The 14,787-nt window shown below is 34.9% G+C and overlaps 1 protein-coding gene across 1 annotated transcript in view; it reads right to left on the bottom strand.

Moving 5' to 3' along the window:
* ANXA10 (annexin A10) overlaps positions 1–12,962 on the bottom strand; it is a gene marked incomplete at its 5' end in the record, with an annotated part of 18,356 nt that extends 5,394 nt beyond the window's left edge. Inside the window, 7 exons of the mRNA XM_009587663.1 lie at positions 17–110; positions 234–287; positions 3,107–3,186; positions 3,847–3,937; positions 5,927–6,040; positions 10,355–10,449; positions 12,878–12,962. Of these exons, the coding sequence (XP_009585958.1) occupies positions 17–110; positions 234–287; positions 3,107–3,186; positions 3,847–3,937; positions 5,927–6,040; positions 10,355–10,449; positions 12,878–12,962 (613 nt within the window). The remainder of the gene's footprint in view (positions 1–16; positions 111–233; positions 288–3,106; positions 3,187–3,846; positions 3,938–5,926; positions 6,041–10,354; positions 10,450–12,877) is intronic.
* Positions 12,963–14,787: the final 1,825 nt, after the last annotated feature.

The raw sequence follows: 14,787 nt of genomic DNA, 5'->3' as shown, positions 1-14,787 counted from the left end.
TGAACCGCTGGATTACCCATCCACAACTGCTGGTAACTCTTGTTGCAGAGAATCATTTGCAGCATGTTTTTGTGTTCGCCTGTTTTCTGCTGACATGCTTCCCACAGAATCTAATATACCAGAAAAAGGAAAAAAATGCAAAAGATTTTAAGTAAGTCCTAAATCACTTTTCAAAATTTGTATTTGTTCTTTTTTTTTTTATGTTTGAGAAGCTCACATCTGACCATATTTACCATTGCATCCTGAGCAGCTGTAGAAGGATCTGCATATCCTTCCATCCTTGTTCCCTGAGGGAAAAAAAGATACATTTTCTTCAAAAGTTAAATCCTAAAAGACTGTAGGAATATAAAGTTGTCTCCATATGAAGCTACGCTTCATTTCTTGAGATAACACATATGGGCTTTTAGATTGGATCAGTGTATTCAATGGCTGAATTTGCAACTGTAGAAAATATCTTCAAGTTGTCATGTTACGTCTTCATTTCCTCTAAGTTGAGGAACTCTGGAATGACAAACGGTCTTGTGAGAGGAAAAAATAGCGGAAGTGGATAAACCTATCCTATTTTTAGTCCCATTTTAAATAAGCTTTTACCTTACCACTACCATCCCACCGCCATTTCCAGTATATTGCTTACTATGATGTGTAACTATGAGGGAAAAACAAGGATAAGGTAACATGTGCCATTCACTGATTATTTCTTATCAATATGCATATTACTAGAAGAATCTTTTCTCAATTTTTTTTGTCCCTGCACAAACCATAGGAGCAAGCACATAAAATAACTGAGATTTTGCTTGCTTATAATAACTGTCTAAAATGAAGATCCAAGACTAGGAAATTGTTTGACAACTTTGATACATAAACCACAGGAGAATACTTCTAACTTTCCCATACATTTAGTAGCTTTTCAGTTACAAAATCAAGCTGATATGCTTTAGTAAACACGCTATGATCTGAATTATATAGTTGTTAGAAAAAGAGAAAGGCACACAACTTTTGGAATTGCTTTTGTAACCATAATCATCTTGTAAGGATACAAATGTGCCCTGGTTGCAGAACTCTTAACAATCTCAAGCTGCATGTAATCACTGCCTTAATGATACGTGTTTGAAGCAATTTACTTCAGTTTAAAATTTACAGTCATTTTACCCTATATGTGAAAGGGAGGTTTAAAATTATGTATTGGCTGTCAACTTGTAGAATGACTGATTTGTAGCTCTTTCCTGTTAAAAATGTTAATTTATATTCTACTTAAATTGTAAGAATTTCACACAGTGGAATTCCTAGTAACAAGATAAATTACTTGAAGGAAATTATGCTGGAATAACTGCAAAAAGTTACATACACAAGAAAACACAGGAAAAAAAGACAGACAAGTGAACAATAAAATAAGTTAAATAATACTCTACATGAGTCAAATGCCCACTTTCCCCAGTAACATTTAATAGTGACTACTCTTGGCATAGTTTTTCTGGAGAATCCCACAATATGCAAAGTTATTTTTAAATTGTAGAAAATTATCATATTTCAACTAATACACAGAAAAAGAGAATTAGAATAAAAATCTGTTTGTCTTATACTATAATATTAGTTAGCCTGAATTTGTAACTCTGTTAATTTATTTAGGAAGGACAGTAACTTATAACTTCTCATCTGCCTCAGTGTGAACATGAAAACCGTAAATACCACACTATAGCAATTGAATAGTTTGCTCTCTATATGTGAAGCACATTTTCTTCTATCTGTAGTCAGATGTGTGTGTCATCAATCCCAAGATTTAATAGAAATCAAAGCAAAGGGTGTCTGAAAAAAGCATTAAAGGATTGGAAATGTTGCTATAGAATACTCTTCTGTAAATTGCATGGTACTAGAACTAGAAAGGATATATTTTAATGAAATACCACTGAGTTTTAATATAAGATCATATCAAGACACGGATGATTCAACTAACAATCTTCAGAAGTATACAGTGTAACTGCGTAAGGTTGGAATTTCCTGCAGCTCTCCTTTATCTTGAGAAAAATAGCAGTTAGATCTTGTTAGCTAAGAAGTTGCTGATTTCAGGCCTCTTTATTAATATCTGTGGTTTAAGAAAATAAGGGCTAATAATGTAGTCTCAAATAATTTATTTTAAATTTGTTCTTTTGATGAGTAAAATGTGTCCCATGGTTTTAATAAAGATGAGAAGTGAGGTTCCTTAACCTGTTGCTCTTAATTTTTAAGGAAGAAAGAATTTTCATTATTAGGAGGAAAAAACATCCAACATTAGAAGAATATATTTCCTGTTTATAGCTTCTACATTTGAAACATCTGCTCTTTATCTCTGTACCTCAGTAAAGCCTGCTGCCATTTGAAATCTTAGTAAGAAATAGTTTTTCCCCAGACACACATACATAAAAATACAGATATACCTTATGTATGCTGTTATCTTCTGGCAGTCCTTTTGTTGCTCTGGTTTGCAAGAGATTTTTAAGGTAATGAACACAGTGACTACAATGAGAATGGGAACTCATGATCTGACAAGGATGACCAACTTTGTTTCATAAAACTACAAATTGGTAAAACTGCAAAAGTTGGTGTGTGATAGTGACAATTTGTTTGCCTGCATGCAAACATACTGTAATGTAGCATATGCAGTAGCACGAAGAACATAATGTTTAAAACGGAGAACTGTTTAATACTTTCTTTCATAGTCAAATGTGGATATATCTCTATTTTTACATAATGCCTAGACTGGATTATGAACCATATATTCTAACAACAGAGAAAACAGAGCTTTAAAAATGAAAATCTCATTTGTACATGCAAGTGGACTCCTTTTGAGATGAGACAGATTGAGCAGAGGGTCAGCAGTTGAATATCCAGGGACTTGCTCAATAAAATAGTGTGTTGACCTTTGCCTCTGAAAACCAAAGTCAAAGTCAAAGTAGATGAAAGAATTCAAGTTCTCTTCCTCTTCTGCTTCCCCCCCTCTCTTGTTCAAAAGTGTAGCCTCATTGAACTAGCTTTAACCACAGTCATCTTAAAGTTTAAGCCTTCTTAAATAGTATCAAAGTTGTTACGAATTTTTTAGAAATGTAAGTCATACTACTTGTTTTTACAGTACCTGAGCAAGGTTCATGAGCGTATCTCTGAAGTGACCTGAAGTCTCAGAATCGATATCTTGTTGAAGATCATTATTATATTCTAGGTTAAAACAAAAACGTATGATCTAAATCAGAAATGAACATGCTCTGAATAGTACTAATGAAGATTAGCAAACAAAGGATAAATAAATAGGGTGCAAATACTTGTCCATTTTCTATGGTGATTATTCCACAGTAACCTGTGCAGGTTCTGCACGGACCTAGCCATGGGGCCGGCAGGTCTGCCTGGGCCCTGCCGGGGGGCTCTGCCCTGCAAGGGGGCCTCAGCCGCTGCCCCTGGTTCGCCTGTCCACCCACCCACGGGCACAGCCCCACCACTGCTGCTGCTGTGGCGGTGGGATACTCGGAAAAGCCTCATCAAGGCAGGTGAATGGAGTGTCCAGCCTGAGTAAGCACTTTTTGAAGGAAAACAGCTTATGTACTTTTTTGAATAAAGTGTGCAGAAGTTTCTGAAAATCCGAAAATGTAGCTGCCAGGTATTTCAAATGTCATAGGCAGCAATACATCTCAAAAACACTATGATGTATTTTCAACTTTAAACATTTTGCTTCAGCCTTTTGTGTATAGTTATGGGAGAGGAAGGGGAAGGGAACCAGTTAGTATTGAGAAGTCATTTTTGTAGTTCAGTTCTTTCATGTATGCTAATACATCCAGAGCACACATAGTACAACTGCTACTGTGCACTTGTAAAAAACGTTACGCATTAAGTAGGCTTCTTTCATCTGGAAGATCTCCATATTTGATCTCGAGGCTAATATGTCAATTAGACATTTTTCTTCTGTGTCTACTCCCTGTGTGAAAAGAAGTAAATATGAAACGATGTTGTTACTAGAAACCACAGCTTTTAGAAGAAAACAATGCTGCGCTTATCAGAAGTAACAAAAGAATAGCAGTCTCTGCTGGGGCAATGCAGAGTGTACTTTTGTATAGTTTACCTGTTTAAATAGAAAATGACTTTAAATTAATAGTAGAACCCTGTATTTCAAATATATTCCTACTTAATCTGAATTTCAGCATGTACGTTAACAAGTGGGGAATGAAGCAAGACTAGTGTTGACAGAAACATAATGGGAAGAATTTTAGAACTTCAGTAAGAATTTAGGATTTGCTGAAAGAAATCAGATGCGAAGATTAAGGATACATCCCCAGCAAGTGTTCAGGCAATCTGAAGTAGATATGAGCCCAACCATTATGTTGTGTTTCTATCTTCTTTTCTTTTTTTTTTTTTTTAATTTATTTAGGAATGTTATGGTCTGTAATGTCTACTGTGGAACTTGGTATTTAAGGGAAGCATCATGGCCATGCATGCAGTGCTGCAAATCACTGTATTTTCCCACAGGATTTGAATTAATTTTATAAACTTTTCTTTTTTGTTGTTGGTTTTTTTGTTGTTTGGTTTGTTTTTTGTTTTGTTTTTGTTTTGTTTTGTTTTATTTGTTTGAAAAAGCCCTCTAATATCATCGAGTCCAACCGTCAACCCAACACCACCATGCCCACTAAACCATGTCCCTAAGTGCCACATCTACACATATACAACTTGAATTGATACAAGATACGCTACATGTGCTGCTTTTGATATGCACATGTATAGCATTGGTGAGTATTCTGCATTTGGGATAATGGGAGAACATTACATCAAGCCTGAGCCTGGAGACACATATGGCCTGTTTTTTACTTTGGCCGTATGAATCCAGTTCAAGATAGAATACTATAAGAAAGTTTAACTTTGAGCCACATTTAGAAAAAAAAATAGCTTTAGTAATCTTGTCAATAATTTTAATAAAAGTCATGCTTCCAGTACTACCAATGATATTTCACAATCATTTTAATGTTAACTGTAATTAAAAATACATCAGTAGTTCTAAAGAGTGCATTGGTTTAAGTGTCAGAAGGACAAGGAAAAACAGTGTTAATCTTTTTTTTTTTTTTGAGGGGATTCTCAAAATAATGTAAGATAGATCACCTTGCTCAGAGTCGTATAATGTGTCTTATTTGTGATAGTGTATAGTAGCAAATATTCATGGAAAGAAAAGGAAAACAGTATTGAGCTCTGATATGCCTTCCCATCTTCCAGGACTTGGCAATTTAGGAATTTCCTGAGAAGGAATTTGCCAAGGATTATTATTTTCAATAGCCAACAGTGGACCTGTTTTCTAAGAATTTGTTAAGTCCTTTATGAACTGATTTGTGCTTTTGGCCTCCACAATACCATGCGTGAATGAATTTCACCATTTAATTACATGATCGTTGAAAAAATATTTTTGTTTGTTTCAAAACTTCAGTTGTTTAAGGAGCACAGGCTCAGATCCTGGGAAGAAAAGGAAAGATTTTCTTCAAAATGTGCAATCAGTTCAATTTGAGTGGAGTGATCATTGCTTTGTCACAGAGTAATTTCTAAGTGATTATGTAAAGACATGTTCTGCTAAAGAAGTATTAGTCTTTTCAGAGGTGGAGGCTTAGTACATGGCACTGGCTGTTCAAATCAATTTTGTTCATAACATACATAAATGCTTGCAGGATCAGGACCTTAAATTTCTTCATTTACTGAGTTTACCATAGGTGTTAAATGGGTTGTATTTGTTACATGACAAGGATATTATTTATGCTGGTTTTAGCATACCAATGAATAAACTTCATACAGCATTGTATTTCTGATGACCTAGTGTACTAACTTCCAGCAGTTTACCAACCATTTAAATGTCAAAAAAAATCAATTTAACATATGTTCAGTACTGTAATTAGTGATTGCAACTCTAAACAATTCTGAATTTGACAAGTACCTTCAAGGCATGCCAGAGCTCGTGGGCATCATAGGAGGCAGGTGGATACATCAAGCCAACCATGACTTCTTTGAAGTGATGAGAGAGATTCTCTTTTAGGTCCGTTACCAGATCCTTGAAAAGAAAAATAAAATGCATAGACAGGATTATTTCAATAGTCACACTTCATGAAAACAGCTTAAAAAAAGTGTTAGTGGTTTTCTCTGTAAATGAATAAAGATGAACTGTCGAACTGTCGAAGATGAATTCTGACTAAAATTAAGTAAGAAAAATATTCTTTTAAATAGTACCTGCTTCTTCTAATAGTATGGGTGAGATGACAATAGTCACACAAGCAAGTAGACCACATAGGATTGTTGATTTTTGGTTCATTAGAATACAGAAGAAAATTCAGTTTAAGTGCAATTACTACTTAAAGGCTTGAAAACCTGAATACCATGGCAGAGCATCTGCAGCTTCCCTTGGCATATTCCCTCTGCGAATCTGTGGGAGCTAAGCACCTCTGGAAGTCAAATCCCATAGAACACAGGCAATTTCTTGTGCTTTTTTCAGTGTTACTCACTATGTGAATAATTTAAAAAATCAACCATATTGCTCCTAGTACATAAATCCTTTGGATTACTGGAAGGTTATGTGCTTCAATTTATGTATATATTGCATTCAAACTGAATCAACTTCTTCTGACAGATGCTGGATTAATAAAAAGGAGTCCCCTCTTCCCTGCATGTGTCTCAGTACTCGCATGCCAGGTAGCTGAGTAATGGATGTGAGTTTCCTCCCCATGCTTCCTTTTCCCAGTAGCATCCTTCAAAACACTGAGAATGGTAAAAGCTTGTTAGTTATACTATTGCTGTTTTTAAGAAGATACTTGTGGACTCATTTTTTAAATTTTTTTGTGTGCATCACTAGGCAGCTGTCAGATATGTTCTGACCTAAGTGAATTTAAAGGAGTATCAGAAACGGTTCCCATGATATAAACTATTCTTTTTTCAGAGCTGCATCTTTTTCAAGCCTGTACTTTGGTTTTGATACATATCTGAATATAATTAAATTAGTAGCTAAAGTAGCAATGAAGGAGGGCATATACACATTAAAAATTAAATTTATGATGAAGAAACATACGCAGCCTTCAGTGAATGCACATTAGATGCATTTGACAACCACTAAATCACACATGGAATAGAAATTAATTCATTAAGACATTTCACTTCTGACAAGATGCCTGTGGGAAAAGGGATTAATAATACAAATGGATACTAATTAAAAATTACTTCTGCAATCAGAGCTAAGGGAAGTATTGAAAAATAAGAAAAGACAACTCTTAAGTTGTCATTATTAACATTTCCTAATTGTCTCTGCTATAAGAAATCCTTGAAGGCTAATTGTAAGAAGGAATCTTAAAGCTTATGTCTGAATCATGCAGCCAGTTCAGGGTTTTATTTTCTTTTTTCATATATTTCTCCTTCTAATGTGTCACACTTTACATTTGTCAAATGAATGAGCATAGTGGCTACCATATTGAACAGACTGAATTGAAATTAAGAGGGTGGAGGATTGGACTGACAGGTTTACCATAGATTAAACTGAGAAGGCTAAAATTGTTATTGCCTAGCTGTCTGTCTTCTCTGTCCTGCAGAGTTTACCACTCATAAGCTGGGACTGCTGAATGGACATTTGCCCAATGCAATATATCCATTAATACAGATTACAGCCAATGAAATGCTATCACTGATGTGTGCTAAAGTATCTTCTGAAGTGTAAACTGCAGCAATTCAGGGCAAGACGCATCCCATCCTGTTTGGCGGTTCCTGCCCAAGATAGTAAACTTTTGAGGGATCAATCAAATAAACTGCATAGAGCACTAGCCGGATTAGCCATTTCAGTAGATCTGCTATCACAGGTGAGACAAAAAAAGTCAGCCTTACTGTTTCATCTCTGACTAGATTAGAGCTAATTTGTACTGACCCCTGTTTCCACATTGCAAAAGGTTGAACTAGTTGGGATTTTTTTGGAAAGCTGTCAAGAGCATCTTGATATATTGCTCTATAAAGTATACCCAGTGCTTAATGGATTCATTTAAATTAAAATTGTGGGTGTATATGCAAGATGTTCCATGAGTTTCAGAATTTTCTGTAGCCCATTGCTGGGATATAAAAACAGTTTGCTTGCCTTTCCCTTCTATTATTATTGGTAGTTTTAGAGATTGAAATTCTTAAAAATTACATCTGAGGTTTTCTTTGGCTTTTTCAGTTCTTTTAGACCTTTAGGTCTGTGGCCACTGGCTTTATAGCACTTCAGGTTGACTGAATATGGCTGACAGAGGTATAAATTTAAAGCTGGTGTGGTTTCATAGGGATTTATTTATTTGTTTATATTTTTATTTTAGATTTGAAATGAAAATCCAAATAGATCAGCGGTGAGCAAGTCAATAATTGTTCTCTTTGAATACTAAATATGGCAAATCATAACTCCATTCCTGAAGGACATTTGGCAATTCTTTATTGAGATATCATTAGTATTTTTTCTAGGTCACTTCTATGTATCAGAGGGTAGAAATTAAAGATAAAAAATGTTATGGAGTTTTTAAATGTTTTCCCTTGTTAAAATGATAGGTCCAGTTGAAAGACTCTAGAGAAAAGGTTAAAAAACCCCAGCCAGCTGCTATGGACAAAATAGAGAAGGAGCACTGTCCAGTGATTAAGGAGATAAATGAAGACTTGAAAAGAATGGGCTTAGGTGCTCTGCTATCACAGGCACCTTTGTGTAGCTTGACATGCTTTAGTTTTTTATAACTAAAACTAAAACTCATGAGGAATGTTGCATGGATAAACACTGAACTTGTGTGGTTTGCATGTGTAAAGGTAATGGTAACCTAATAAATACCTCATCATAGAAAAACACTTTTAATCATTCAGGTCCACTGATTTCAATCATTGTCACAGTCTTTGGAAGGTAAGGATACCTGTGATTCAGTTATTGTTCCTTTATGGTCTATTTAAAACATACTCATCCATTCAAGGCTGCATCTAAAATATCACCAATATTGTGCGTTTGAATTTTTATAACAGTCCAAATAAAGCCATTGATCTCCTATAGGTGAGCAACAACACCAAATCAACCCATACTGATTAAATCCAGCTCCTCTCTTTCCCCCAATTCTAGGAGAATAAGGGGATGTTCCAGCATATTTAGAGGTCAACAGTTGTGAGGTATTTTGGTATACAGGTGGCCCAAAGGCTGTTTCTGGAAAACTGTTCAGCTACCCAAAGAAGAAAATACCAGTTAACAGACTGGTAAGTAACAGACTACCACATCAGCAGCTAATGTGGAGTTTTTGAATGAACCCTTCCTAGTTAGCTCTAATTAAGGCTGATGGCTGTGTGGTGGGATTTCTGCAAACTCACGGTCCTCATTCATGCTGATCGAATCAATGGCAAGCATGCACTGACCTTCAAGGCATTTTCCAGTGAGCCGTTAGTTTTTCAGGCTTCAGGAAAAGAAGAAAACTGGATTTTATTTAAAATGTTTGGCTGGCCTCTATTAGGGGAAGGGCATCTCTGGTCAATTTAATCACAGCATTTTTCTTTAGCTTTCCAGTAGTATCTAGTTTCATACAGCACTTTTCATCACTAGATTTCACAGGGATTTTACAAAGGGCGTTGCTATTATTTTCGCATTTATATAGCTGGGGTAACTGAGAAAACTGCAGGCATTGCAACTTTGCCAAAGTCATTTGGTTAGCAATAGTAGATCTGGAAACAGAATGAGGATATCTATCTCTGTGTATGTTTAAGAACTCGTATAACAAAAATTACCTTGTTATATACAGTAAATATTGATAAAATGCATTTGAAAAAAAAAAGCTAACTTTTTATGTCTTAAAATTTTTGAAACACCTTTCAAAGAATCATAAATTTAACATTAAGCAACTCAGATTAGTATTGTGCTTAGTGTATAGATGGGATTTCATGGTACGAGGTCTGAGAATGTCAGTGCTTGAGATGAGAACATTAATCAGTGCGTGAATAAGATACAATTGTTGGTATGGTGTTTTTCTTTGGTATTCCAAAAACTTGAAAAAGCAATGCAGAAACCCCCAAAAACACATAGAAGAAGAAATAAGTCTGTCCAGAAATTCTGGTTTGCTCAATAGAGGAAGAGAATGAACTATAGAAGAAGCAACTTTCCATGTCCCTTCTTTTTAACTTTGTGTGTCGCAGATGTACTTCTACTGCTATATAAGTGACAATTTGAAACCGTTAGAGGTATCAAGAGTTACATGAGCGAAGTTGTATGCCAGTCTGTTGGTGCCAGCCAGCTGTCTGCCAGGCTTTTGGTTCCAGTGACTGACCTGAGAGAAGGGCTGAACAACCTCACTGGAGACAGGAGAGACAGAAGTAATGAAAGTACAAAACGGCTGTGTCGTACCCTGCCATACATGTCTCTGTACGCCTCGGCAATCATAAGCCGCTGTGAATTGCAACGCTGCGTTAGGATATCAATCAACACATCTTTTTCACAACCTGTGAAGGAAACACAACACAGACTCTAAATTAAGAAAGTGTAGTTATTTACTTACATTTGTGATTGTTCATGTTTTGTTCAAGAACATTAACTTAAATTCTTGAAAAAAAAAGATCAACAGATTAATATCCCACTGGTATTTACCAACATCAATTATATTTACAATGCTTATGTACCTTTCACTTGCTAGTAATACCAACAAGAAGTGAAGTAGTCTGTTATTATGAGATGCATCACCATCTCAAGCTCAATGGATTTGAAAGCATTTGAAAGCATTGAAAGCCTCTATAAAACAGATAGAGGCTTTCATCTATTCAGAACTAGGCACACTAGCAGAATTTGTGGTTGAGCCTGGGAAGTCATACTTGTATGCTCTGTTGATATTGATTAAATGTCATTTCAGGATTAGGGATCTCTTTTATGAGGATGACAGATTATGGTCAGACCATTTGTTGAAAAACTAAAGATAGATATTTTCAAAGGAACTATGTAAAATAAGTTATGAAGTTTTAAAAAATACAATATTTTAACCAATTTCCAAAGGCATTTTATTGAAGGTTACCTATCATCTTTTTCTTGATAGCTAGAGCATATTGCTAAACTTCTATAATGAATCACTAATAACTGCTTATGAAAAAGAAGATAATGATTAACATATTCTGAAAAATATTTTATCATTTTTGTATTTTTTTCCATCCCAAAAGATGGCTCTTGGTAGTTTTAGATGGGTCAGCATTCTAATGACATTCCAGCATAAATGTATCTCCAAGTGTAAATCAATTGACTTTATCACACTTGCAGCAGAGATGAATTAGGCTAGAAAGCATGAGGATCAGCTAGCATCTGAACGGAGTAGGGTAGTCTCTCATGTTTCTACTAGTCATTGTTATATAGGCATATATATATGTATATATGTTACAGATACACATTCTATACCTATTACAGCTTTGTAAGCCAGATTTTATCATACTATCTATAACTGACAGGTTCCATTTTGACACAAATGTAACTGTATATCGGATACTTTTTTTTAAGTTGGCAGAGGAAGTCTGTATTTGCTCATTATACAGGTTTAGTTCTCTTTCTTCTGGATTATCTCGCCACAACTACACCAGCTTTTTAGCATGACACTAACATCAACATCAGTCTGATTCTTTTCCGCCAAACTCACAAAATAGATGTATTACTGAAATTCTGTGCATAAGAATTTCTTTTTACTTTTCAGAAAATAATTATCACTAGGAATCTGTACAGCTTATACAGTCTCTACAGTAAAAACTAAGAAGGATTCAGGAAATATTTAAAAACCTAAATAACTTTATTCATTTGTGTAATACCAGTGGTATTACATATCACCTATGTGACTGAACCTCCTCACAAGAGGTGTGCAAGATTCAGCGTCAGGCATGTCAGTGCCTGTGAAGGCTATGGAGACTTAAACTCCTCTGAAGCTGAACTTTGTATTTTGCCAATTGTCCTTGAAATTAGAACTTTGTTCCATGTACTTTGATAGGTAAATTAAAAGTAAGGTTAATGCACTTGTATTTACAGTATTAAATGAAGAGAATCATCTCTGCATTGTTGTGTTAGCAATGTTGTGTTAAAAGTACTGTTTGAAGTTCAGCAAAATTTTAAAAACTTTTCATCTGTAGCCAACTTATCAAAAAGATACATCAGATTCCTCTTGATCAGTAATACCCATTTTGATTCATTTGACATTGAGTCCTCACATTTCCATTAAAGAAACTGAAAACAGAATGCAAGATTCGGTGCTGTACAGCCTTGTGAAAAGCCCAAGGGGTATAAAAATTTTGATACAGACAACAACTTTAATGTGAGGAAAATGCTTCAGATAGCAAAAAAAAAAAGTAAAATCAATATTCTGACCCTCAGCAATACCAACAGTGTTCAACAGGAAAACACAAATGTCTGAATAGAGAAAAACGTTTTGGTGAACAAAAATTTTTTTTGTACATAGACTGAAAGCCAAAATTGCTCCTTAGTGAAAGATAATAAATTCTTTAAACTTTCTACTCCATTTATTTTTATTTCTTGATGACTGATTAAAAGACTTAACAGTCCCTGGTAATAGTTAATTGTTGAAGTTACAATTAAAAACCTTTAATTGGCCTTCACTGTAGTGCATAACACAGAATTCTGTTTTCTTTTTCTTATTTTCTCAAGGAAAGCATTCATTACTCTAAGGGTTGGTATAGATTTTAGATTAATCTTAATCCCTCTTAGTTCCTGTAAATGCAAATACGTGATTTATTTGGACATCACCGGACTGTCTTATTGTGATACCTTGAAGAATTAACAGATACGTGGTGACACTTAATTTTATGAGTTTTTATTTTGCCTAATGCTTGTTATTTTATGAGAGCTTTCTGAAAGAAAAGATGTGTTAGAATCAGTCAAGATACTCACTAATTCCCTGTAGGGCTCCTCTTAGCAACTGTGCATCCATAATAGGGTTAAAATTCGGAGCAGGAAAAATCGTTCCTTGTGTCTGCTAAAGGAGAAAGCAGCCTTTAATTGAGGTGTTTTACATGTGTAACCTGCATATATAATTCTTTTGAAAACCAACAATCATAACATTAAATTGTCTTTGCTTCATGGGGAACAGGATGCAAAGTTTTTAATTTATGAAACAGAACTTAAACTTGCAGTAAGCCCTAGGAAGACAGACCATATTTGAGGAAGTTGCCCCTCACATAAGTTAGGCCTGAAAAAAAGAAAATTAATACTAATTAATTTTTTTTTGCATTAAAATGTAACCACATTTTTGTGTCTCTTTCTCCCCCAACCTTTTTCTGAAACTATTATTTTATCTTTCAAAGTTAATCCATGATATCCCTGACAGTCTTCAATATCTATTTTTCATGGTATTTCTAATTTGAAAGGACTAGTGAGAAAATGATGAATGAGATACACAGGCTGCTTACAAACCTAGTGATTTTTTAAAAGAATGATGTTACTGCTAAGTGTGAGATAGCTTTCTGATATGCCATGTAGAAGGTAACACCATTTTTCTAGTTGCTTTGTAACTGATTAAATTACTGTCAGTTCATTCTCAGTGATACTTTATTTCATTTACTTTTTCATATTCTTTTTAGGAAATCTGTGAATAATAAACAGAACTGATGCACTCATTTTAATAGAATCACAGACCCATATGTATACAAAAGAAAATAACTGAGGTTGAAAGCTACTTTGCTCTGTCCCCTTGTTAACCTCTTTAGTTCCTCTGAGGATTCTACCAGCTTTTCCAGACGTACCAAGTATAAAGGTTATCTTTTATGATGATTCCTGGTTTCAGTCAATACATCTGATTAAAATGACACTGTTAACTTGAAATTTACATTTCAAGAAAAAATGGGATATATTTTATAAATACAAATGGGGTATTTTCACAAATACCTCCTAGAATCAAGAGTTATACTCATTACACTTGTTTGTTTGTTTGTTTGCTCCCTTTACATACACTTGAAAGCCTTTTATATGTTGTGCCTTCAATAGTAATGACATACACATACAGATTTTGTATATGGCCGCTAATCATGCTTCCCTGGCTTGCAGTTTTAGCAAAGGAATTAAAAAGTACCAAGCAAGAAGTGGATATTTTAGATGAAAAGGAAGACATCATTTCTTGATATGCTTTATCATTACTTTAAATCCACCAAGCAAAGGTAGGGGCAACAAATTGTCAGTGGCTAAGTGAGGAACAGAATGTATAGTCAGAAATTTAAGATTTTTAAAGGAGTTAGTTACTTTAAAAAGTACTAATAGGGCAACATGCCTTTACACAAAGAAGAAAGTACTCACCAGTAGACAAATATCCTTCTGCAGTTTGTTCATCATTTAAATACAAGGTCCTACATTTACAACTGAACATAAAATACATACTGCCTTTTTACTCATTAAAACAATCAGGAAAATAATGAGAAAAAAATCTTTTGGAGATACGGAGATAAATACTGGCCATAGAGAAGACAATGAGACCATGCCAGTTTTTGTAGGTTGATACATGTTTTTGTATCTCAAATGAATTGCAGACTCATCCTTAAGATATGCTCCATCCCATTTTCCTTTGTCAGTGTGGGAATTGTCTGTGTACCCTGGGCCTCACTTGTCACTTAACATATCTCTAGGGTAGGGCTTTGCAGATATTAGCCTCAGAAATTGAGAGTTTATATCCTCATGACATCCTTGTTACTGACAGTACACATACTACTTCAAATGTCATTAACCAGAAGTTTCCTAGGCAAAACTTTCATTTGCAGCAGTGGGAGTTTCAGTGCTGTTTGGCCAGATGGTACGTGAGGCTCCATTTCGCC

Source organism: Fulmarus glacialis, unplaced genomic scaffold (genome assembly GCF_000690835.1).
Source record: "Fulmarus glacialis isolate BGI_N327 unplaced genomic scaffold, ASM69083v1 scaffold37241, whole genome shotgun sequence".
Lineage (NCBI taxonomy): Eukaryota > Metazoa > Chordata > Aves > Procellariiformes > Procellariidae > Fulmarus > Fulmarus glacialis.
The sequence above is the reverse complement of the archived record's forward strand: the minus strand, read 5'-3'. Positions and strand labels throughout refer to the sequence as shown.